General features: G+C 30.8%; 1 protein-coding gene across 4 annotated transcripts in view; it reads right to left on the bottom strand.

Moving 5' to 3' along the window:
• The window catches only part of LOC139490639 (uncharacterized), a 71,621-nt gene that overhangs the window by 27,652 nt on the left and 17,807 nt on the right, over positions 1 to 26,162 (bottom strand). For 2 of the 4 annotated variants that reach the window (XM_071277540.1, XM_071277565.1), the window contains exons 13-34: positions 26,003 to 26,127; positions 22,070 to 22,176; positions 21,046 to 21,143; positions 20,492 to 20,593; positions 18,618 to 18,755; positions 17,753 to 17,864; positions 15,755 to 15,880; positions 14,910 to 15,110; positions 14,455 to 14,564; positions 13,927 to 14,017; positions 13,331 to 13,468; positions 12,647 to 12,799; positions 11,579 to 11,638; positions 10,327 to 10,481; positions 8,947 to 9,043; positions 8,174 to 8,307; positions 7,599 to 7,767; positions 7,122 to 7,222; positions 3,177 to 3,299; positions 2,847 to 2,912; positions 1,899 to 1,919; positions 401 to 681 (exon numbers count right to left, since the gene is read on the bottom strand). In XM_071277540.1, the coding sequence (XP_071133641.1) occupies positions 401 to 681; positions 1,899 to 1,919; positions 2,847 to 2,912; positions 3,177 to 3,299; positions 7,122 to 7,222; positions 7,599 to 7,767; positions 8,174 to 8,307; positions 8,947 to 9,043; positions 10,327 to 10,481; positions 11,579 to 11,638; positions 12,647 to 12,799; positions 13,331 to 13,468; positions 13,927 to 14,017; positions 14,455 to 14,564; positions 14,910 to 15,110; positions 15,755 to 15,880; positions 17,753 to 17,864; positions 18,618 to 18,755; positions 20,492 to 20,593; positions 21,046 to 21,143; positions 22,070 to 22,176; positions 26,003 to 26,127 (2,708 nt within the window). Of the gene's footprint in view, positions 1 to 400; positions 682 to 1,898; positions 1,920 to 2,469; positions 2,491 to 2,846; positions 2,913 to 3,176; positions 3,300 to 7,121; positions 7,223 to 7,598; positions 7,768 to 8,173; positions 8,308 to 8,946; positions 9,044 to 10,326; positions 10,482 to 11,578; positions 11,639 to 12,646; positions 12,800 to 13,330; positions 13,469 to 13,926; positions 14,018 to 14,454; positions 14,565 to 14,909; positions 15,111 to 15,754; positions 15,881 to 17,752; positions 17,865 to 18,617; positions 18,756 to 20,491; positions 20,594 to 21,045; positions 21,144 to 22,069; positions 22,177 to 26,002; positions 26,128 to 26,162 lie in introns of all 4 variants that reach the window. The other 2 variants (XM_071277549.1, XM_071277556.1) reach the window with 2 other exon arrangements.

Here is a 26,162-nt window from a genome sequence, read left to right as displayed (position 1 = left end):
TTATTATCTTTGAGTTAAAATGAGATATTAGGGAAAAGCCTTCCAATTAATTGGCCTCTCAATTAAATGGGGGTAGGCAGGGCCTGTCACAATAGTTAGTATAGCTGTTTTTAATAGTTAGTTTTCAGTCAGTCAATCAAATGATTATTCACGTTAGTAGGTGGAGCTTAGAGCAATAGTTATCGGCATCTTCAAAGTGCTTGAAATAGGAATACTTACAAGACTACTGGAAGTAAAATGTTATCCATAGTTTTCTGCTTGAATTAAACATATAGAATGAAGCCAATTGAGAATTTAAGATTTTTAAGTATTCTAATAACACACAAAACATTCCTTGAATTAACTTATTTTTTTGTAAGTGGGAGGGGGGATGCTATAACATGGATTATTTGGTCCTTACCAACTCCTTCCATTCCTCCCCAATCAGCCGACACAAACTCCATCTTTCTCGATCCTAATCTGGCATGGGAACTTCCTAGTCGTGCATGAGCACATAAATAATGCAACATGTCATGCATGGCTGACACAATGACCAGAGAGTGTGACAGAGCTCTGGTACACTGTGAATCGTCCAGTTTTTTATACATGACTAAAGCTTCCAAATGATATGGAATGAAAAAGACATTCAATACATGTTTTCCATCCGTTGTGAGCAGCTGTGCTGGTCGCTTCTTGTTAGTTCTACCAAAAGAAACATAAAATAACTTATTTCATTTCAAATTCATTTTATGCAACATTAACTCCTTATTACTGGAATTTCAAAGGATTCACTGATTAATTGTTGTTAACTCATAGAAAGTGGCAAAAGTTCTATGCATATCAAGGAATATCATCCTACAGATGCATTTAGCTTTTGTTAAATCAAATTCAATTTAATCAAAACACCAACTCTCAATTTTTTTAAATGAAAACCATTTCCAAAGAATATAACTTGAAAAGCTTGCATCTCGAAACCTATTTTTTTTTCTCCAGAAAACCCTTTTAATTCTTGACTTGTTCTGCTGTTCACAAATTCAAGAGTCATTGAAAATAGTTTTTTTGTGTCAACATTTATGCTAGTTTCTGGCATTGCCAGGTTGTTATCCAAATATAACTAAAAAGAAAACAGAATTCAAATCTAATAACCAGATTTTAACATTCTTTTTACATTGACTTAGTAAATGTAATAAAATATTATTTCTCTTTTTGCAATGATTCACAAATTGAAATAGAGACTTTTACTTTGGTAAATTTAATCACAATCAACTTCTCATTAAACATCCAACATAAAAAAAAAAAATGTCCTGAAAAAAAAAACCCACAATAAACATCACATTGTATACACTCAATTTAAATGTTGATCTTTGATCTTTTGATACAAAAGCAATAAAATAAATGTTGCATTCATGAACTAAAATAAGCATTAACTCCTATAAAATAAATAAAATGCACAAAATTTCAAAAATATCTTCTGATAAAATTAGTTTCTGGTTATAACAAATATTGAACATATTTCACTGTTATAAAGGCAAAAAAAATTCTAAATAAGTCGCTTCCAATCATCTTCTATTCAGAGGGATCTGAATATTGCTTATCTATCTATTATAAAGAACACAAATTAATTATAACAACATTTTTGTAAATATATCTTGCCAAAATAAAATAGGAAGGAATATCGGAATATCTTTAATATATCATCAACAATAAAAGAAAACCATTATAATGTTTACTGCAGTTTATAATGTAAATGTCGGTTTAAATAAATTGTAGTTCACAGAAACGGAAGTCCTTTTCATATCAATACCTTTATAAATATCAAAGAATATATTTTATTTAACCAAAAGGGAATTCTTTTCAGGGTATCCATTTAAAACAAATGAAACAAAAAATGAAACAAAAATCTAGTCACACATACATACAGTGTTGTAATGATCTTCTGGCTGTGTAATGACATTCAAATAAATGAACAAGCTTAAGAACAGTAAAACAATGAAACACTGTAACAAATCGTCCAATCTATTTTTTTGAAATTACAATTTTTTAAGTGTTCCATGATGTTTCATATTAAATCATATTATACAGTTTCCATGTTCTTACAAGTCAAGATTTAACAAATTGAAAATATGATAAAAGACTAGAAATTGGTGAACTTTTTTATCGCTAAAGGTAGTTCCAGAAATCATGGTTTGATCTTATATGGGAAATCGGCAAGCATTTACTGTAAAATGAATATTGTTCAGCAGTTGTATTTACTACTTTTTTTAAAGTAAATCTTTTAGAAATATATAAATAAAGAAACTGTCTTTTTTTCATAAGAAAATTAAGGTTCATCATGTCATAGCTGTTACAGTATGTAAAATATGTAATGTAATGTTTACTGTTCCTTGACCTCAACAAGCATTGGCTTTACATTTGAAAAAAATCCAAACTGGTCCTTTATTTAACTGTTGAAGTGCTACCAATACCAACTTTTAAAATTTAATACAATACATTTTCTGAACTCTTTCCATTCTGTTGAAAATGCAATAACATAAAATGTGTCTTGTTAAAGGAAATAGCAAATTGAAATTACCGGTATGTAAGATTGTGTTTTATCTGCAATTTGTATATTTCCCTAGCAGGCTAGCTTGATATTCTTGCTGATTAATTTATCATCATAGAAAAAATTGCCTTTATTCATTATTTATTTTCCTTTCAATACATCTTTTAACTCTAATTTAGAGGCATCCTTTTTACAGATAAATGACTGTATAGATCACTTTATATCTTCCTCTAATATCCAACTCTTCACCTTGGATATGTGGTTCAAAATTTTAATAATACAATTTTCTCTACCTTGTATATGTGGCACAATTATTTTTTTTTACCTTGGATCAGGAAGTAGTCCTTCTGTATTCTTGTGGTCTGTCATATCACCAATCATAAAATATTTCCTAAAAAAACAGATTGTACTTTCAAAAAATGGCTATTGAAACAAGTGAAACTGCTAGCTACTGCTCACTGATGCATAAATTTTATTTTACATAATAATATAAGTCAATGTATAAAAATCCTTTTGACTTAAAGTAGAACTTGCCTAACTTCAGGAAATCTCCCAGTAATCATGTTGCTGTAATATCCTATCAATTGTGCTCTGCCATTCTCTGGTTAAAAGAGTAATAGAAATCAGATATCAGTCCTCTATAAATAGAACTTACCTAACTTCAGGAAAGTCCTCCAGTATCCTAAGCATACTGTTGTAATATCCTATCAATTGTCCTCTTAATGAATGCTGGGCCATTCGTTGGTTAAAGGAGTAACAGAAATCTGATATCAGTCCCCTAGAAATAGATAAAAAATATAACAGGTATGGAGAAACACTAAGTACGGGTACTTTTTTAAAAGTAAATCTAGGATCTGTAAATTCATAAATTATTGCATGGGTTTTACAAATGCTAATAGTGCAACGGAATGAGTATCACAACGATAAAAACCCTCATTTTATATCTGATACAAATAACTATATGCAGATTTCCCTGTAAGCACAATCATTAATCATTTTAGTCCATTCTTCAAAAAAAGTTATCTTTCCAATTATAAATGCATGCAATAAATTTTGAATTTACAGTAAGTCTAGTGCACAATCTACCACTGGGTATTCTCTGCCTAATAACCTACAGCTAGGTATGCTAGTGATATTGTCAACCAGAAAATATAAGTAATTCTTTTTGGCTGATAAACTAACAATTTTTTTGGCCCAGCTCAAGGATTGTCTTGTAAACTTGAAATTTGTAAGGCAATGCATGTTGCATCATTCTAATTTGATGAATTTCTTTGTTCTTTGTTGTCAGTTATTTGAAGATTTTACTCACCACTTATGTTTTTTTTATTTATAGATGCATCATTATCTACATTGGAAAGGGAAATGCATTTAGGTATTTCTAGTTCTGTTTTGTTGTGTCCCTGTGAATGCATGGATATCTTCTTTTTTTTTACCATGAATGGAAATTCATTATATCCATTTTTTATATATTTTTGGGAAATAATTGTTCATTAATTAAAGTAATCCTTCTTCTTCTGTGGGTTTTTTAAGGACGGCTTTCCATTAAAGTAAAGTAATCCATTTCAAAGATATAATTAAATATGTAATCACTTTACAAAAATAGGTTATTAGTTTATCTATTCAAGATTTAAGGAAATATTTAATAGGTAATCAAAACAATGTGTGATTATTTGTTCTGTGATTACTGTTATTATTATATGTAATTAAATACCAATTGATTACTTTTCAGCTCACCAATCTATGATAGATCAAAGAGAGTAATTACAGGTGATTAATAGATCAAAGATCAATGATTAAAGGTGATTAAAAATGATTTAGGTTAATCAAAATTAACTGTTTTAATTTAAGTTTTTATGTTTATATGGTTGTTTTAAAATAAAAAATAAATTTATCAATTAAACCTTACATTTATTTACATTTTAAACCTAGTATTAAAGCATCAACACTTGAGGTGACTAAAATGAAATAAACCAAAATATAACACATACTGATTCCTTGTTTCATGTTTGTATGTTCATTATGTTTGCTTTATTTGAGCTTAATTTTTAACTTTTCTGTGATTTTTTTAACATTTAAATGTCCAATGTAGAATAATATTTGAGATAACCAGTAAGAATGTAAAGTTGAAAAAAACACTTCAATAATTGAAGAAAAAAAAATCTTTCAAACATAAAAAGATCACAGTATAACTTGCATTTACATTTTAAATATCAAACAATAGTTAAACCATGTATTCAATAGACCAATAAAAGGAATTTCTAATCATCAGAAAAAGTAAAAAAATATTGTGGTTGTTCACTTCAAAACGATATATGTTGATTTTTTGAACATAAATTGGGATTTTATTTAGATATACTTTTTTTTCATAAATTGAATAGAGAAACAAATGTTTTAATCAAAGATAAATAAAAATCCCATCTTTTATGATTGATTGTCTAGTATCTGTCAATGCAATATCATTTTTTTCTCTCAGTAATATCCCCTAATATTTTTAATTAACAATTACATTCCATTTTTTGTTTCCTTATTTTTTTTTTGTAAACATTTTTTCAATTCTAATGATTTACTTTTTGATAATCAATCATGATTTTGATTAATTCTAATTAGTTAATTATTTTGATAAACCAAGCCAGCTTCCAAAATTTACTTTGATCATAAGATCGACCAATGAAAATTCATGAATACTTTTCACTTTAAAGATTCAACCAATGAGAGCTAACTGTTTGTCCACCAAGCCAATCTGATACCCATGACATTATAAATACCCCAATTTCCCCAAAATTGAGCATTCACTTATCAAGTGTTAAAGTCCTATCAATTTATTATTATAAAGTAATCATTGATTAATCACAATAATCATGGCTGATTTCCTAGACTTCCTGTTATCATCACCTACCAAGTCACCACAACCCATAGAGATCACTTCTTCTACCACACTAGAGGATATCATTGCTGCCACCATTCAACCAGAGTCCATCTTTTCTACTACTGACTCATCTACTGACAAGATCACCAACTCACCTACTAATGAGACCACTAACTCAGATGATGATGATGAGGCCCTGGCTGCTGCTATCCTTGCGGAAGCAACAGCTGAAGATCTTGACACCACACCAACTACTACTGATTCCAGATTAGCTGACACACTCACAGGTCTCCTAGGGCCACCACCACCAGAGAAACCACTCATCCCAAACACATGCTTCAGTGAGCTCCAAACACTACTCAAAGATGAACTCAAACAGCAAACTATGCCAGAGACTCTGATGAAAATGCTACAACCTAAGACCAGTGTATTCAACCGAGAGCAACAACTTCAACACCAGTTCAACAAACTAAATTCACACAACTCAACTGATGTCCAACAACTCTCTAGCTTCTTCAAGTACCAGTCAGCCATCATTGAGACTGAACGCTACCAGAAACTCCACCAACATGCTACCAAACCATGTCTACGAGACTCCATCAACTTACACTATGATGAGCAACTACACAAAGTCATTGATAGAGTGGAGGTATGTATATATACACATATAGAAATTGTTATATTTTTTTAATAAATTTGTAAAATAATAGTTTATCATTTGTATAAATAATTTTAGATTTGAAAAATAATTTTAGATTTGAAAAATAATTGTAGTTTTGAAAAATAATAGTTCATAATTTGATACAATTTTCATAATGCAAAGAATTTTAAGTAATGGATTTGTTATCTAAAAATTAATACATGTAATATAGAAAATACATCATATATATTCTATATAAAAATTAGTTAAAAAATTTCATTTCATTCTATTTACAATATATTAATAAATCATTTAATTTTCCAGGTCAGTGTTAGTGTACTACAGAAAGCCACTCAAACCCAGTCATCTACTACCAACAACAACTTCACTACTAAGCCATCATCAACAAGACGTCGACCCACTCTTACACGCCATGCTGTCACACTGATGGAAAACTGGTACCAACTCAACATCCACCATCCATATGCAGACCAGGACACAGTCAGGTCCTTTGCACTACAGGGTGACATCAGAGAAGACCAGGTCAAGAAATGGTTTGCCAACAAACGCAGTAGAAACCAGAACACCTCACGCAAGATGTCTACTCAACTCCACAGACACTCTTACAGACCTTACTGAAGAACTATAAACTTTTATTGATATTTAAGTGCTATATGTTTGTATTGTTTACTTATGCTTGAAAATGAAAGTGCTTTGTCAACATTGTGCTAACTGTATTGTTTCATCTCTTTAATATGTGCTACATTTACTGTCTTGTGTTATATATTTGTATAAATTATTGTTACATGTTATTGATATAAAATAAATGATAAAAAAAAATCATAATTTCTTTATATTTGATTCAAGACTTCCAACATAGAAGGCAAACAAATTACGATAACAGCTACTGAACAAAATAAATAATCAAAGGGTACAATTTCATACAACATAGTAAGACAGAATTCCTCAAAACAAAGTCAAACATAGTTGCCAAAGCTTGAAATAGACCTTGCATTAAACTCTGCCAAATAAATATAACATTCCCAACAGTATATTATAGACCAACCAGGGAAGATAATCTAATAATGACATACCTCTTTAACTTCTCCATTTCTTCTGCATTATTTCTCATCAAAGGACTCATACTGTTTCGTTTCTGGAAGAACTCATTCAACATCAGATCTCTACTTGGAGTCTACAACATAAAACATTGATTTAAATTGTTCATGTGCAAAAAAAGTCATCTGTAAATTTGAAAAATGTATTTTTATGCATACCATGTTTCATTATTATTTGTTGGATACCAATTTCCCTGTGTTTTGTTGGTAAAACTGAACAACAAATGCTCAATGAAGTACAAAATTTCTATCAGCTTAAAAAACACGAAATACAATCTTCCCTCAATCCATGAAAATTGGTGCCCATTAAAATAATGAATCCACAGTATTGAAAAATATTTAAACCATCTGCAGTTTTTGAAACCCCTTAATTCTAATTCATATTATTTTTGCCATCATCATACGTTCAGCTGAGGTCAGGCATATTGTTAAGAAATAATACTTCTACCATACCTTTTCCATCTGAATAGAGATAAAAGCCTCTGGTAATCTGCGTAGTTTTTCCCCAGCGTCTGATGATCTCATCTTTGTACCCATCCCTGTATCTGTTCTACTGGAATAGTTTGTTAACTGTGTCTGGGAACTCTTCTCACTCTTTGTTTCTGTAGGACTAGCTCGACCACTATTGGAAATGAAAAATGAAATACAGTTTAAATTCTCTATAAACAATGAAGGGAAAAAAAACAGTGCTTGTAAAAGACAGGTACTCTTTATAAATAGCTTGATGAAAACAACATTACTGCAAGACTTGTACTTTCTTTCACTTCATACTGCCATGCAAATATATTGTGTATGTCTCAAAATTTAAGAGTTTGTATAATACTATGAAATGGTTACCATGACCAGTTTGTTATAAATCTTGGTGTATAAGCAACAGATGCTATTTGGTCATGTTGATCATTGTAAATTATATAAAGAGCTGATTAAAATTGACATTTAAAAAAAAAAAAGCGTTTTGAGCTTGTGACTGGTATGTGGTATGATCTGGTATAGAGTGGTTTAAGTAGAAATCATATGGGTAACTATACCTCTTCAGTGTTTCATGTTCTTTAATGGGTATACAGGCATCATGTTGTAATACAGCACTTATCAAGGCATTTTTATGGACAATCTGTACTTTCAATACAATCTGGAAATTTTCTAATTTTCCATGCTTCAAAAGCTGTAATAAAAATAGAAAGTGCAATCATGTCACATTTTTTAATTTTTTTAACAGGTCATCACAATAAATATTTATATCATGTAGGTAAAAAGATTTGTAAAGGCCATGTGTCTCACTGGCGACTGTAGCTGTCAATTTAAAGGTTTAATGTTGACTGTCAAAGGACAAAGTCAAATTATCAGTAAAAACATTCTGTCCAAGTTTAATAAAATTCCGTAAAAGTATGACAAAGCAATAATATATAATCAGCACACTTCATTGCAGAAATGTCAGTTGCTTTGTCACTACAATGTTATATATGTATGCTTTATTTTTATTTATACATATGTATAAATTGGCATACATTTTAGCTAACAGTATTACCCAAAGATATTTTACCAACATCGACTTTATTGGCAAGTCACGTTTAAATAGTAATGACAAATTATGAAAATGAGGCAATCTTTTAATTTTTCTTTCGAGACGTATAAAACAAATATGCAAGATAAAATTTAAACACATACTGATTAAGAAAGACAAATGTCCTCTAGACAAATGAAGTATATTATTTGAAAGATTCATAATACCTTTGGATTTTTAACTGAATGGGCAAAAAAGGTAGCCTTATCGGTACTATTTTCTCGTAGATTAAAAACTTACATTTAAAAGTGATTCCCTGTTTCTAAAACTAAATCTGCCAGTCACTGCCTCATCAATCTCTGACATAGCCAAAGAAAACGTCTGTGGTACATTTAACCTGTTAACAGATAAACGGTATACATAAATACTGGAATGTCATTTTCCTAGAGACAAAGATGCTATTTACTTGTACACTGCACATTATTTCCCTGCACAATTAGCCCGAAAAGATTAGAGGTAGAGTTTTAAACAGAATTTTTGAGTAATTATTAATATAGATAATTGAAACAGGATGAGATGAATAAAAAATGATAGGTGTACCTTAAAAACAAAGAAATTAAAAAACATATATACTTAAGGTTTATGACCCCTTCTGTAGCCATGTAATTACGAAATTTTAAAAATGCAATAGTATCAAAACAGTCATGATAATGAATAATAGAGATGTGCCATTGTGTACATATACTAAGGGGAAACTTCGAGCAAAGCATTATTATTCATTGTTTCATTGCATTTAATAGGAAAAGGGGATTTTGTGGCAAATAAAACCAAATTTTTTGCAGAAAATCCACAGACTTTAATAAGGAGAATTTTGTTATAAAATTCAGAACATATACTTACTTGCTTTTCTATGATGTGCTAGCGTTTATTGTTGACAAAAAGTCCTAAACAACCTTTAAATTCCAAAATACCTTGTGCTGAGTCACAAAGGCGAGCGCACCCTAAAATGTGTACTTGAATAGTCCATTTGCCAATTACCGATTTGATTCTATTATTACACACTTTTTAAACAAATTACTTCCCTTTGTCAATCGTAGACTGGTTCCATACCGGACAAAATTGGTTTTTGCCAATGCAAAGCATGATGAATTGAAAGTGATGCATCGGCGGTTTAACTAATTGTTCATGAAAAATAATTTCAGATGTAAAAAGTATTCAGCTTAACAACAAATTAATGTTATTAAAAGATTTGAAAACCTTATAGATTACTCACTTTACGCACAGGTAAATTTGCTCTTTCTGCTAGCTCTCCATTGTAAATAAAAATTAATGTCCCTCTTAAAGGGAGACAACAAAAATAAAGGTCTCTAATTATAGGGTCAATTACAGGAATTGGCAAATAGCCTATTGGTCAATATTTATATTTGATTTTACAAATATCTAAATTTGTAAACTTATTTAAAGGAAACCATTGCTAGCACTGCATGCAATAATACTCCATCTACCAGGCACTAAATTGTCAAATATGAGAGTACAAGGGGAAAGGCTGTGGATTTTCTAAAAATTTCCATATGTTAACCATTGAATCAACACAACGGTACATAATCCTTAACATTCCTTTACAATAGGCATGTACACAACCCAAAAAATGTCCTATACTTACAAATGTAAATAACTTACTTATATACTGATCCATCATCTTCTTGTACATCTGTCATAAATATAGGAGGGGGTTTACCAGCATCATCTTTAAATGGGGCCGACTCCATCTGTACGGATCTTATATACATGTGGTATTCATTGAATCCCATCTCTTGGGCTTGTTTCTTAAATATCTGAAAAAGCAAGGCATTGGATTGTAGTTATCACTTAGCAATATGGGATGAGAAAAAAAAATCAAAAATTTTTTAACAACTATATAGACTTAGCGTTTATTTCTATATTTCAAGACACCTTACACTACCTGGTTCACTAAACATTCCCAGTCTAATTTTTCAAAGTTTTTCCCTACCCTATTTTTCTTTCCTGTTCCATACAGAGAAAAAAATTGGGGTGAGTGTAAAACTCTTTTAATTTTGTCCCATCATGAATGCAATTTTGTGTTGGTTATAAAAAAAATCTGAAACTCATAGAAAGTGCTGGTATTTAGATTTTAAATTATGTTCCAATAGTTAAAGAAAAACAAAGATTCCCATCTAAGTATATACAGGGGAGCTAAGTATATACAGGGGAGCACTAATCTTCATGATGCATTTTATATTCAATTATCCAAAATCTTTTAGCACTTATAAAGATGAGGAACTGCAATAAAGTATTGTTCCTTACATATAATTTCCAGTATTGGGACTTTTGCTTACATATAATTGTCAGTATTGGAATTTTTGCTTACATATAACTGTCAGTATTGGGATTTTTGCTTACATATAATTGTCAGTATTGGGATTTTTGCTTACATATAATTGTCAGTATTGGGATTTTTGCTTACATATAACTGTCAGTATTGGGAATTTTGCTTACATATAATTGTCAGTATTGGGATTTTTGCTTACATATAATTGTCAGTATTGGGATTTTTGCTTACATATAATTGTCAGTATTGGGATTTTTGCTTACATATAACTGTCAGTATTGGGATTTTTGCTTACATATAATTGTCAGTATTGGGATTTTTGCTTACATATAATTGTCAGTATTGGGATTTTTGCTTACATATAATTGTCAGTATTGGGATTTTTGCTTATGTAACATGCACCCAATATCCTTTATTTAATAAATTACTTCCAACTTTCAAAGAATTTATTTAAAGTTTTTACCCTACCGCACATTCACCACTCCAGGTGTTGGATCACTTATATTTTTAAAGTTTTTATTTGTAAAATCTATATGATGTTGTTTATAATAATCATATAACTATAAAATGAAATTAATTTACTTGTGCTAAAATTGTTGTTTCCAGAACTGCATCCATCAGTCTGTGTCTGTATGTCAAAGCCTACAATGTAAAAATAAATTATAATATAACATTGGTCAACAAAAGGAAATAGAACAATGTATTCCAAGGTTAAATCATTTGCCTTCTTATTTCTGGTGAAAAAATGCTAGTTTGTAATTTTTCATGACTGTGGTATTTGTTAATGAATTGCTATGTGTTAAATATCCAATATTTATAACATAGATATTTGTTAGATAATTACTAGATAGCACAAAAAAGCCATTACATTTCATTGGCCTTATGTTCAATTTCAAAAAATAAACATAATATGAAGGTTTTATAAAGGAAGAGATATAAGAAGATGCATCCGAAGCTGCAAAACATATGCCCATTTTAGCAAGGCGTTTACTTACTGCCTGGTGAAGATTAAGTGATGACCCATTTACTATACCCCAGTTGCCCCTTAGAGTGAAGAAGTTTGTATTTCTATACCCAAATTTAAATATAAATTCCAAAATCTAAATTTTAATATTTAAAAGACTGTCTGATGAACATCTGGGGAACATTATCTGATAGTTTCATAATATATTCAAGGTCTATAAATTAAAAAAATTATTGAATTTTCTCATCATACCTTCTTATTAGATTTAACAACACAGAATCAAACAAAAAGGTTACACTATTTTCAATATTGGTCATAAGTAGTAATAGAAAAATGTGTTACATATATTCATCCAATTCTGATATAATTTCTAAGAAAGTTTGCCATATAATATCTTGTCATCTGATTAACCTTTGAAGGAATAATCTATAATTTCACCAAGATAAAGCAGCAGATATTTCGCAACTATTCAAATGAACTACTGTCAAACCTGCTGTAAAGGTTGCTTTTAAGTGAAAATCTGTCTAGGCAGGTCAGCATCTTATTTTCGCGCTGTTGTGATATCCTAGCATTTTGAACCTCAACTCAAAGGTCATCTTTTTTATTAGATCAGTTTTCATTTTTTCTTACAGTGACCATTATATACAGGCTTGATTGGCCATAAAATATCCAGAAGACAAACTTACATCCAACAATCTACCAACAGCTTGTAACATCTGCATTTGTTTTTCTTTTCCCATTTTCTTGGTCTGTGCTGTATCATTCTGCACCTGTTCTACTTGGAACTGTGCTATCTCAGACATGAACCAAGGATCATCAACAAATACATCAGAGAATAACTAAAACAGAGAGACAATTCTATACTTATAATTTTCAGAAACTTTAATCAGAAAAAATATATGAAAGTCATGTAACAAGAACTAGAAACAATTGTTGTAAACCATTTATCAACTACCAAATGTACATGAAAACAGTGCACCTCATGTAAGCACAATATCATATACCTTTGCTAAACCATAAAACCATGTTCTTCAATGGGAATAAACTTCTTCCCTCCAATTAAGTATATATGAACATGTGCAGAATGTCATATGAGATATTCAGTTCTATGCAAGTGTATATGTATAGGAGGATTTGCTATTGAAGCCACCAAACCCTGTTTAGATGAATAGAAAATTCAATGTTTGACATATGTTTGACATAACAAACAACAATTATCATTCTGTAAAAAATCATACAGGAGTCTACAATGCTATTATGTATTGAATAATCTGTAAGATTTTCATTGAGATCATTGATATTCATTTATTGGTTTATTTTGCCTAAATCTTTAGATGTATTAGTTGTTTGTCTATTTAAAATTTTCTTACATCTTTTTGTGTATTATTTGTAAACTGATCACCAAGTTTGCCCATCTTATCCCATTCTTTAACTGCTATTTCTAACATTTTTCTCTCTATCATGAGTGTATCATGGGCTGTTTCTGGTCTGTGGAAATATACAAGTTCCTGAAATAAACAAATATGTTCCTTATCAATGTGTTACAAAGTCATTCTAGTTCTAATATCAAATCTTAAGTAAATAATTTTTAAACCCTGTACTCAAAGAAGAATTCTGATATACCAGGAAACTACTTTATATATATAAGTAAAACATGAGTTGACCAAGGTTTTGAAAGAATATTACCACAACACCAACACATAGCCAACATGTATGTTATATATACTGTAAATTTAGAAAATATAGCGAATGTTGGAAAAGCTGCATACTGATATTATCAAACATCAGAATGCCAGTTATTATTATTGCTATATTCACCCATTGACATTTTTCGCAATAATAAAAACACCCCAATGATAATGACTTTACAAAAGATATTTTTACTTCTTATAATGACTTTAATAATTTCACAAAGATATGCTTAATTTGATCATTTCTATAAATTCAAACTTTTAAATTTACTTACTTGAAGAACATATTTTAAAGCTTCTGGAATCCTGCTGGCAAGACACAGTGATGGATGGAACTCTAGCATATAAATGTTTCTTAAGGCTGGCCTGGAAATAAAACAAAATTTTACTTTATGTAAATTTAAGCAGCTAGCTTTTAATTTAATGCAAACAAAATTTATTACTTTTAGTAATTCAAAAGTTTTGCATGCATCTATAAATTTTGTTTACCTACTTTAAGTGTGCATGTGTATATATGATAAAGGGGAGTGACTTATCATATTTATTTACAAAATTTAAATATTACAAAAGAGTTTCTTGTGTTTCCTTTTTTCTCCTAATATCAGAAAGGTATCATAGTTAGAGCTTTTTCAGAAAGAAATATATGGAAGCAGTGGATAACACTTGCAATTATTTTGTACAGGTGGGGGTAGGTCACAAAGTTCAAATTGTGTGGTTAAATATGCAAATCAAAATGCAATTGTATGGGTGATGGTCTTTAAAAAAGTGACTTCCAACCTGTATTAATGATATATCAAATTTACCTGCTCAGATTGATAGATATAGGTTGTTTAGGTATGACTCCTAATGGTATACCAAATTTATCATTGCCTTCTCTGCATACTTTTTGTAAATACTCTCTCTGTTCTTCTATCTGAAAAAAACCAATCAGTAGTGTTTATGAAAAAAAATATATTATTTTACAAATGTACATGTTAGAAATTCAAAAGTACTCAACATATTTATCTTTTAGGTTAATTTTTGACAAATTTAAAAAAAAAATATAATATCTGAAATAACAAGACTGCATGCAATTTCATGATAAGCATACCTCATAATTCAAATTATCAGTAAACAGGACTTTGCTATATTATTTGATAAAGGTACTATCTGAAAATACAATATTTCATAAATGTGATAATATAATTTTAGAGAAACAGTGCATTTTGAAAATACTTGAGAGAATATTGTAGAATTTTTAAATAGTAATTACACTAACCTGTTTATCTAACACATTTTTAACAATGCTCATTTTGAGTCTGAGATTGATGCACTCTGCTCTATAATTCCTGATAAAATATTCTGTATCAAAGTCAAACCTAGGTCGTTGGTACATTATATCTGTGATCACTTGAGCTAGTGCTCTTTTCTCGTCTCTATCAAACACATGCTGGTAGGCCTCTATATAGCAGTCCATTAACTGAAAGATAATAGCAAAAGCATTTAAATATTGATAGGTTTATCCTAATTCTTTCCACTTTTGTAAATACCTATGTTCTTGGTTTTTTACCCATCACAACTAGTTTCTTCATCAGAGCTCATTAACTTTTACATACATGAAATTCAGGGTAGTACTCAGAAATTGAATTTATAAGTCTGTCCCGATGGGTTACTGTTCAGGAAAAAAAAATACTTCTATGAATAGTTTCTCAAGAGTGCTATTTTTAGGTACGATGTTTGTTACTTGTTCTTTCTTCTGGAATAAAAAGCTTTATACAAATTGATAATGGCATGGATGCTGCTACTGTGATATTAGATAATGGCATGGATGCTGCTACTGTGATATTAGATAATGGCATGGATGCTGCTACTGTGATTTAGTATCCCAATGACTCTCATTCTGTGAAAAAGCAGGCCAGACAAAATTCTTATGAAACAACATGCACTATCAGCAAAAGCTTACTTATTAGACCCAAGCTAAATGTCACTTGTGTTTGATTCTATTGATGGTTAAATTGTGTATTTGAGTGATGTCTCATTAAATCTTACACCACATTTCCTTGAATAACATATGCTTTAACAGATTTAATTTGAAAACAAAGTTTAAATTATAAATCAACCAACCTCCCTTTTACTCTCCATGAATGCTGCTTCATTACTCCATAGATCTAACAAAACACCAAATCTGTCCAGCTCTTGGTGAGCATAGCTGGCAATGTCAAAGTCACCTGGTCCCTGGTTCATCATAGACTGAAAACGTTATAAAATATTGAATAGTAAGAGCAGAAGCAACATCATGCCTTATTTCATGTTTTATTTCCAAATTTACATAAGACAATGTCTGAGAATAAATATTATTTCGTCTAAACAAAATTGTTGGTTTGAATATCCTTTCTAACTTATGAAATATCTATGGAAAATAAACCAACCTTGGTGTGCTAAATCTAAGAATAAGAATTATATCTGGGAATTCCAAATCTAGGCCAGTAGGGTGAATATTCTAAATTTAGTATGCTTAATCCAATATGAATAATTCATCTCAATGTGTTCATTCTAATATGTCTAAGGGAAATAAAATGAGTACACATTACAATTACAGTCTCCCTGTACTTGGCTGTTTTTAAATTTAAGACTCTTCCCTTGCTTTGTCTTGGGAAAATAACTCAACCACATTGCGAAATCTACTAAAGGCAGGGTTTCCGCTGGCGGTCGCCATTTTCGCAATTTGCGAAAAAATAATAATTGTGGCGATTAAAATTCGTCATTGGCGAAAGAATTTGGCGAAAGAAATATATAAAACGATTTATTTTCAACCATCTTGTTTGTTTACTTTTTTTCGGATTTCTCGGTCTTTACCTGGTCAGACAATACTCGGAATTCACCTTGAACTCGTTAAGATTTTGACAGAAAATCAATAATCAGCTGATTGCATTTTATGCCTATCGACATAAAAGGACTAATTAATAAAGGTTTTGATTGTAATGAGAAAATGATATGGTAGAATGGCGTTCGTTACATGTCACTTAAAGGATCTATTAACGTGACTTTGCGACGCACGTGTTTGAAGCAAAATTTTGACGACTCTTCTCCTTCTTTTAATGATAGTCCAGAAAAGAAAACTTGCCTATGAAGGATAATGTTCAAAAGCAAGAAAGGTCTCTAATTTAAAACTTTATCATTTAACTTTGATATTGATAATTGATTGGAGTGGGTACTTTCAAGTCGTTTCAGTGACACACATGTTTCAAGCATAGTTGTACTTACACATGTATTGGCGATGGTATAGAAAAGAAAACTGTCTCTATAAAGAAATTTATTCAAAAGGTTGGGAACAACCCCTCGAATAAAAATAACCCTTCAATGTTATGACTACACCTTACATGAGGGATCAATGTCAAGTGATAAAAAAACTTTTCAGTCTTTTGTTTTGTTGTAAAAAAACACTTCTTAGTACAAAAGGACACATGTTATTATTTTTTTTAAAACTTTCCCAAAGAACTGTGACATTTTCATGTAACCAAGATTATATTCCAGGATTTATATCTTCTTTAATTTCAAAAATAAGTGGTCCCCTTCTTTTAAAGTTGTTCAAAATATAATCAATTTTCCCTATACAGTTCTTTTTTTTTTTATAAGGTAAATGTTTAGTATTTTTATTTATTACAATACAGACCGTAAGAATAGGTTTAGAAAGTAATCTTAGAAAGCAATGGGGCAAAGTAATCTTATTTAGGTTTGAAGGAGGGGAATTCAAAAGAAAGATATATTTGTGTCATATGGCGAAAAAAATAATAAAGTGGCGAAAAATATATTGTTTTGGCGAAAGAGGTGGCGAAAAAAATAATTGACCCAGGGGAAACCCTGACTAAAGGAAAATAATTTGACCAATGTGTTTTTATACAAAGGTAATTATTCCATGTAAAAATAATAATAAATCATGGGGGTATGTGAATCTAAGGAATATAACCAGACACTGGAATTCTTCTTATGGGGTATATTTCAACCTTGATGTTTAAAAAAAAAAATACAGAAAAACTTCACCTATACATGATTAATCAAGTGGGATAACTTGATAAGTGTTTGCTTTAAAAGTTGAGGAGGGCTTCAGTAAATGACACTTACAGTCCTTCTTCTGTCTGTTCCTGAAGGTCTACCAACTTTGGAATGATTTCTCAAGCTTTTATCTTTTTCAATGAAATGTGTTGCTAATAACAACAAATCATTCTCAAGATTCCTGTAAATAAAAACATATCTAATAAGGAAAGTAAAGAATTATATCATATTTAACCTATGATGTTTATACTGGATGATTAATACCTATCAGTACAAAAAAAAATAGGTCAAAATTGTTCTTATGAATATTTTGTAGTTTTTTTTTTAGATTATGCATTTAAGTATAGAGTATCAGGTTTTCTACTAATTGATATGGTAAAATATCAGCTGTGAGCCACAATGTAAACCATTTTGGCGAGTGAGGGCAGCTTACGAGCTAAAAAAACTTCACATTGTGTCGAGAGGCTGATTTTTACGAAAACTTTACGTAGAAAAGATGAATATCTGTTTATTGTTCTATTACTGGTCTTTTTTCCCCTCCATAAGACAGTTTAACACTTGCCAAAAGAAAGCTTGATAATGTCTCCTCACACATTGTGACATCACTGATAATGCCTCATCTCATCTCGTCTCAAAGCAATGATATGGGTATTACGGAGCAACTGAGCAGGGTAAAATAGACAGAGGGAAGTACAATAATCATCTGTATCAAATAGCAATAATTTGCTAGTGGAGGACAGGAACTATCTACTGTAGACTCAATTTTTTTTGCGCAAAAAACTTTCTTTTGCATTTAGCCCTTTTTAACCAATTTCGTCATTCTAAAATTTACTTTAAGTTTAACATATTAGCATTATTTTTCTAATCACGAAAGTTGCGAAAATTAGTTGGTTTACAGTATATCTTTTGATTTACCATAGCACATTTGACTTACTTTAGATCGTCCTCAGCAGCTTCATACATTACATAGTAACCTCTCTGATCTAGAACATGTACTCTTCCTTCGTCTAGTGAGTAAAAATCATCATGGTTGTCTACCTCAGAATATTCAATGTATTCACTCTCATGTTTTCTAGAATGATAAAATAAATGTTCATTCAATGCAATTATATCATATTTAGAGAATCTTGTACAATTTATCAAATAAAATACTAGGGATTCATTTATTTTTTTGGATACAAATATTTGTGGATTGAGGAAAAATTTCTTGGATATCTGTTTTCATGGTTTTGCCAAAGTCTGCTAATATGCCAAAAAGCAATTTTGTACTTGATTGAACTTTTTAATTCATGATTTATCTATACCAATGAAATCCATGAAAGTTGGAACCTTCGAAAAAATAATGAATCCACAGTAGTAAAATAGTTCTTTGTTGATGTTAATAGGTAAATCAGAGTCAGATTACCAATCAAACACTTATTTTAAAGGTTCATACCATGATTTTTCATTGGATTTGTCTGCCGTTATCATTTTTTGGTTTAATATTGTAAAATTAAACAGGTTATTTTTTTTTCAATTTTTAATTGTTTACAACTTTTAAGTTTTGTCATCCAACAGACTTTTATTGTTTACTATACAAGTTTTGTTCATTTTTATTGGTCTTACAGCCAGGGCTTCCAAAAAATATTTGAGCCAGCCGGACATTTCATATCTGATCCCGAATTTAATCCCTTAAGACTTAGTCACAAAAGGCAATTATGGTAATCAGATGGCCATTCCAAATTATGATTGACATTACATTAAAAAAACTTTACTTTGATATGATATTAATTTGATGTTCGGATGTAACTGTGAAGTTAGCAGTGCATCATTCAACACATCAGCATGCTCATATCTGCCTTAGACTTTTTATTTGTGCAAAATGACATTGTCAAAAACTTTAATTTCGTTTTCACATTATGGTGACTGTTCTAACCGGATGTTGACTTGACAATGGTAAAACATGGACCATAAACGGATACGTAAAATCCGTGTAAGTTTTCAAAGCATGACTGAGTGAAGAAGCTCTTTCCACGTTATTTCTTCAACAAAATACTTGAAATGATCGTTAGATACAGGTATCAATGATGATTTTAGCATTTTTGAAGAAATGTAGGATGCATAATTTAATTTCCCACCTGTGCACATGCGCACACGTGTTCTAGTTCATAAGACATAGTTCTGACGATTTTTCATTTAAAACCTTTTTAAATTTTTCATCAAATCATGTTGATCAACTAATTTCTAATAATTTTAATCTTTTGGACTAAATCAATTAGAAACAAACAGCTGAAAAGTAAGAAATAAATTGTGAATAAACTGATCAATTTATACAATGTCCGGTACTGAACATAGTTCACCTGTCACCTGCACAGGTAGATTTCAGCTGTCCAACTATTAATTAGCCTTGATTAAAATTAGAAAGTATTGAAGTAGGTGTTGTTTTGATAGTAATTAATCATCATGTCACATTTATGACCGGAAATGTGTTGATGTTAAAGGCAAAAAGTTGGGTCAAAAAGATCGTGAATTATGTAAAAATGACCTATAAAGCCTTGAAAACTAAAAAGTATATGACCGTTTCATGCTTTGCCCAGCCGGACTTTTACCGGACATTATACAAATGACCGGAATATATGACCGTTTTGGAAGCCCTGCTTACAGCTATTCAAATTTCTGACGGTGTGTCACACACATAGCAAGATCTTTGGTGATTCAGAAGGGTACCCATCTAAAACCCTCTATTCCATAGCTTACAATGATTGCCAATAGTTATTGAATTTGAACAAGTTATAAAAAAAACTATTAAATTATGCAAGATATGCTAACTTGAAATCAGCTGGTGTGTTGTGTAGGTAGCCATGGTCACCAATTCCTCCACCACCTCCTACTGTCCCATCATGCTCTGTTTCTGCTCTGTGATTCTGTGGACTGTAATCAAATCAACATGTAATTTGGTACTCATATTATAAATGCAAAATTATTACCACTAATGAAAATGAACTATGAGCCAGTATTGCTCACCTGTGTTCTGATCATAACATATAGCAAAAAACCTTACTAAAAAGTATCAAGCATTCCAAATAGATGCAAGACGGATGCAAAAAAAAGCCTTAACCAACTGATTATATTATTATTAAATATATATATTTAGAAATATACTACTGCTTTAGTTTATTTATATAACAAAAAATCTAAGATTTTGACAGGGGAGATAATATTGGAAATAAAATTTATGAAATAGATTCTGTAAATTTATAACACAACCAGTTCAGCTTATTGTGTTAAAAAGCATGTAAAGTAAGGTTAAAAACTATGATGTTCAATTTCTTAACTGTTTAAAACCTGTGTAAATCTATGAATAATTAGGTTAAAAAACTTACCTAACACGCTTGGCAGGACCTAAATCCATTGATAATCCTGCATCCCTCACAGTTAAGGTTCTCTCCATAGATCTGAAGTAATTAAACAAACTTAGCACCTGAAAAATAAAATTCATGTATATTTCAATTTTTCAAACAAGATGATATTTTTAAAACGACGTTTATAAAATCTATAACATTAAAGTTAATAATTATCTGACTTTCAAGAGAACCTATAGTTTTTTTTTAGGATTATAACACAAATTTTGGGTTTTCCAGATTCTCCAGTTCAATACAAGTGCAGCTTAATATTCATTATAAATATCTTAAACAAGAATGCACATGCTGAAATGTCATGCCTTCTCTACTGATCATGATTGATTATATTTTGTAAAAAGTCTTTTAAGTGTTAGTTTTTCATACACAAAATGTAATTGACCTTCTGCTTATAGCATTTCAGAAACAGACGTAATCATGAAAACTTAACATTGAACACAGATCTATGAAATGAGGTTAAGGTCAAGTTAAGACGGTCTGACATGTATACCTTATCATCCTTTCCTTTCGCCTATAACGCTCTGCTCAGTCGCTCCGTAATTCTTGTATTATGGCTTTGAGAAGAGAGCCAGCATTATCACAATGACCGAGGAGAAGTTATCAGCAAGGTCACAAGGTGTGAGGAGACGTTATCAACCTTCTTTTGTCAAGTGTAAAACTGTCTTAAGGAGGGGAAAAAGACCAGTAATAGAACAATAAACAGTTAAATGGTTTTTTTTCTATCTAGATATCTTTAAAAAAATCATCCGCTTGACACAATTTAAAGATTTTTAGCTTGTTCGTTGCCCTCACTAACCAAAAAAGGTTCACATTTTGGCTAGCAGCTGATATTTTGCCATATCAATGTGTAGAAAACCTGACAATCTTAACTTATCCAAACCGCTTAAGCAGCCACTGCCTATTAGCTTTCCTATGTCTTGCACTCTACAACATGTGTCCCAGACAATACAAGAATATGAGCTGAAGATGGGTCCAGCCAACTACTTACCGTTCTTTGCAAGTCTCTAAGTCTCAGATGTCTAAGATGAAGAAATGATAAGTATGCCCCTTGAGCTGTGGCTGGGTCCTGACCACTGTCACCATCATCCATCAAACCTGAAAAGTACGTAAGACCAAATGTTATATTTTTTTATCTGTTTTCTCTTACACTAATTATTTTGATAGAAAGTATAATATACATTTTTTCTTCTGTATCATACATGAAAAATCAACTCTATTATTCTTTTCTTTTTTTTTTTAGCCTTCAAATATACCTACACATGATAGCATGAACAATTTAAATAAGTTTATTAATGAAAAAAAAAATGTGTTAATTTTTGTTGAAAACATTTACATTTAAACCATGATACCAATCGTGTACATGTGCCAAATATCTACATGTATGTGAACTTTAAATTAAATATTTTAAATGTTTTGCTCTTTTTCTTGTCCACCTAAAAAAAAATATTCCCAAAATTTTTCACATTAAGATTTTGGAATTAACCCGAGAAGTAGATCTGACTTAAATATGAGTTCACACTTGAAATGCCAATTAATTATGATACAACAGACAAACATAAATAAAATTCCAGTCTAGCTGTATTATAAATCAAACTCCTATCACTGAATTTGATCAAATTCATAGAAAGAAGCAACAAACAACAAAAACTTATTTGCTTTTGAATTAGTGTTTACCATCATAAGTAAAGAGTGCAATGGGAGAGAAAATGTTTTAACTGATGACTCAACCATAGTGTTAGTAAATGTTTATTCTATAACTTTATGTCCTAGCTCTTTTACAAAAAATCTTCCAATAAAAATTATATACTTTTACTAAAACGTTCATTATTTAAGAGTATTTTTGTAAGTATTTGTTCAAACTGATTGTACATCACATTTTATGACCTTAAATCTCTTATCATGTTCAGCAGAATCCTTGAATGCAGCTTGACTTTGACCTTTAAAATAAGGAGACACTTTCTGCTTTCAAAGATAAGGTATTCAAAGTATAATCAAGGTAGACCTAACTGTAAAGCCTTTGCCATGCTGACAACATTTTTACCTGGATGTTTAACCTCAATTCAACCTTTAACCTCTGTCCTCTGACTTTGAAATTTGTACATTACGATTACACTAACTTTGATGAAAGGAGTAGGTCCGGTAAGGGCCAATTTTGGCCTCAAATTTCAAGTTCATCTAACGAAAGATTTTGGACACTTTTTAAACACTTAAGTGTCTATTTCAATTGATTCAATAAGTTTTTGGGAAATATTTTAACTGATTTAGTCATTAAAAACGCCCCAATTCAAGCTTAAATATGAAAAATCCATCAAACATGCCAAAAACGTCACTTTTCAGATGATTTTTGTCAAAAATGAAAGTGGCCGCATCCGTGTTCATCCCCAACCTTTATATATGTTATGTATTATCACCAAATACAACTTACATTTCAATATTATGAATGAACACGAATGCGGCCACTTTCATTTAAGACGGAAACCGTCTAAAATTTAACTAAAATGCTAAAATTGTGAAGATTTCAGTAATTTAGCATGACTTAATGATGCTAGTACCCGATATATGTACATTGTATTGTCAACAACAGCCCATATTTATGTAGCAGAAGCATTCTGCTTTCCAGTAAATATCTAAAATATTACATTTTCACAATTTTATAAAACTGCTATATTTTGGGGCCAAAAAGGGGTCTTACTGAACCTTCTCCTTTGATGAAGTTGTAGTTCTGCATTAATTGTTTAAGAATAGATTTATGAAGTTTATATTGTCAGTTTGGATTAGATATATATATATATATTAAGTTATATCATTGCATTAAATATGATAGAAAAGTTTTCCCCACGAGACAATTAAATTTGAGAATATAATATGTTTATATAAGAATGCATATGATTTTATATTGCATATTGTGTATGTTAATAAATAATCCCTTTAGTATTCATATAGTTTAGCACTTTATAATAACCCACTAAAAGTCTAGCTATTCAGACAAGTTTCTGCTAATCCTTTATGTGCATATATATTACTCACCTTCGCCTTGAAAGGAAAAACATATATATCAAATATTATAGGTTAAATTGTTAGAGTTCAAAGTATGGAGGTTGGTAGGTCATTCATGACATGAATATAAAATAAGGAGAAGTGGTATAATTGCCAATAAGACAACTACCTAAAAGAATTACAATGAATAGGATGTAAGCAACTATAGGTCACTGTATGGCCTTCAACAATACATAAATAAAAATTTCTCTATTTTGCCAATTTTAATGCTAATGGTCAAACCTGTGCAGACAGTTAAAGAAGGATTTAAGTTTATACTTCACTGTAGAAATCAAAATCAAATGTTGGGTCAAGAAAACATGAAAAGTTTGGTATATCATAAAAATCCAATTAAAATTGTTTACTGTTATTCCTGCAGAAATCAATTAAATGTCTAAACTTGTCTCTTGAAACAAGACACAACATACATTTTTTAAATTTCTTAAGCCTCGGTCACACCTTAACGTATAGCTCAAACTGATGCCTAACGGATAACTTTTTTTCAATCCGTTCATGTCTGTTAGATGTCCGTTCTTATCCGTAAGCCGTCCGTCCATATCAATTGCATGTCCGTTAAGCGTATGTTTTATCCGTTAACGTCCGTTCTGTCCGGTGAAAAATTTTGAGCATGTTTAAAACTTTGAACGGACGTCCAACGGATGAAATGTCCGTTGAACGTCCGGTAGGCGTCCGTTTTGTTCGCTACTGGTCCGTTTCGTTTCCGTTTTGTATCCGTTACGTGTCCGTTTTACATCCGTTGGAGGTCTGGCAGATCAATTCACCAACGGACTTCCAACGGAAGTCTAACGGATAAAACGGATGTTGAACGTATGTGAAACGGACTTCTACCGGACATATAACGGATAAAACGGATGATGAACGGATCTGAAACAGATATATGCCAATTGAAAATTTCGCGACAGAAATGCCAATTAGATTTCTTAAGGTTCTTGAATTCTTATTATTCATAATCGATCTTAGAGTAAGGGCACAATCACAATCAAGCATCTCTTATTCAGGCCAGACACTGCCATTTGGCGGCATTTTGAAGAAAAAACCAAAACCAGTTACACAGAAACATTTTGAATATTTATGCGATTTACATGTATTATTATTGTCGCCTTTAATTTTTCCGTACATCTTTGTTTATCCGTTTTATCCAGTAGGCTTCCGTTCGGTGTCCCTTTTATGGGGGTACTCGTCCGTTGGATGTATGTTCGACATCCGTTCTGTCTGGTACGTTTCCGTTTCTCATACATTGCATATCCGGTGTGTGTCTGTTATGCATTCGTTACACGTCCGTTTTATTCAGTCAGCTCATCAACGGACTCACAACGGATAACAATTATGTCAAGGGACAACTTTTATTTTCATCCGTTAGGCGTCCATTCGTGCTATCCGGTAAGGTGTGATCGAGGCTTTAGAAATTTTTTTTTTTTTATGCACAAACATTAAATGCTTCAGCTTTATAGTACTAAGAGGTAAGGAGATACTAGTAATCAAATGATAAAAAAAATAAATCTATAGACTGGGTCAAAGTCAAATAAAACAATATGTATACAGTTCATGCAATAACATGCAATTAACATGCACCATGTCCAATGTCATGCATTTTAATATCATGATGAAAAGCATGAAATACAAAAGACCAAAAATGTGTATGGATTATCTTGCTATATCATAAAATCATATTATTCAGAAATATCCTCAATTTTCATTTATTTATTTAGCTTTAGATAAAACTGCTTTTTATTATAATAAATTAATCATATTTACTTCATGGGAGATAAAAATGTTCATCAATATGAGCATCTTACGCAAATTTCATGCTTTTATCAATGATATGAAAGAGTTTATGAAAAAATGCATATTTTTTTCAAATTACCATGCATTTGTGATGACTGTACAAAATCATAACTGTCCTTTCTCTTCTTTGTTTTCTTTAGATCTACCTTCTCAATCTCAGCATCCTCATAATCTTCTAGAGAAATGTTATCTGCATTGTCATCACTGAAAGGTCAAGTGTAAAACTGTAGTATAGATTC

The sequence above is a fragment of the Mytilus edulis genome, chromosome 1 (genome assembly GCF_963676685.1).
Source record: "Mytilus edulis chromosome 1, xbMytEdul2.2, whole genome shotgun sequence".
Classification (NCBI taxonomy): Eukaryota; Metazoa; Mollusca; class Bivalvia; order Mytilida; family Mytilidae; genus Mytilus; species Mytilus edulis.
The sequence above is the reverse complement of the archived record's forward strand: the minus strand, read 5'-3'. Positions and strand labels throughout refer to the sequence as shown.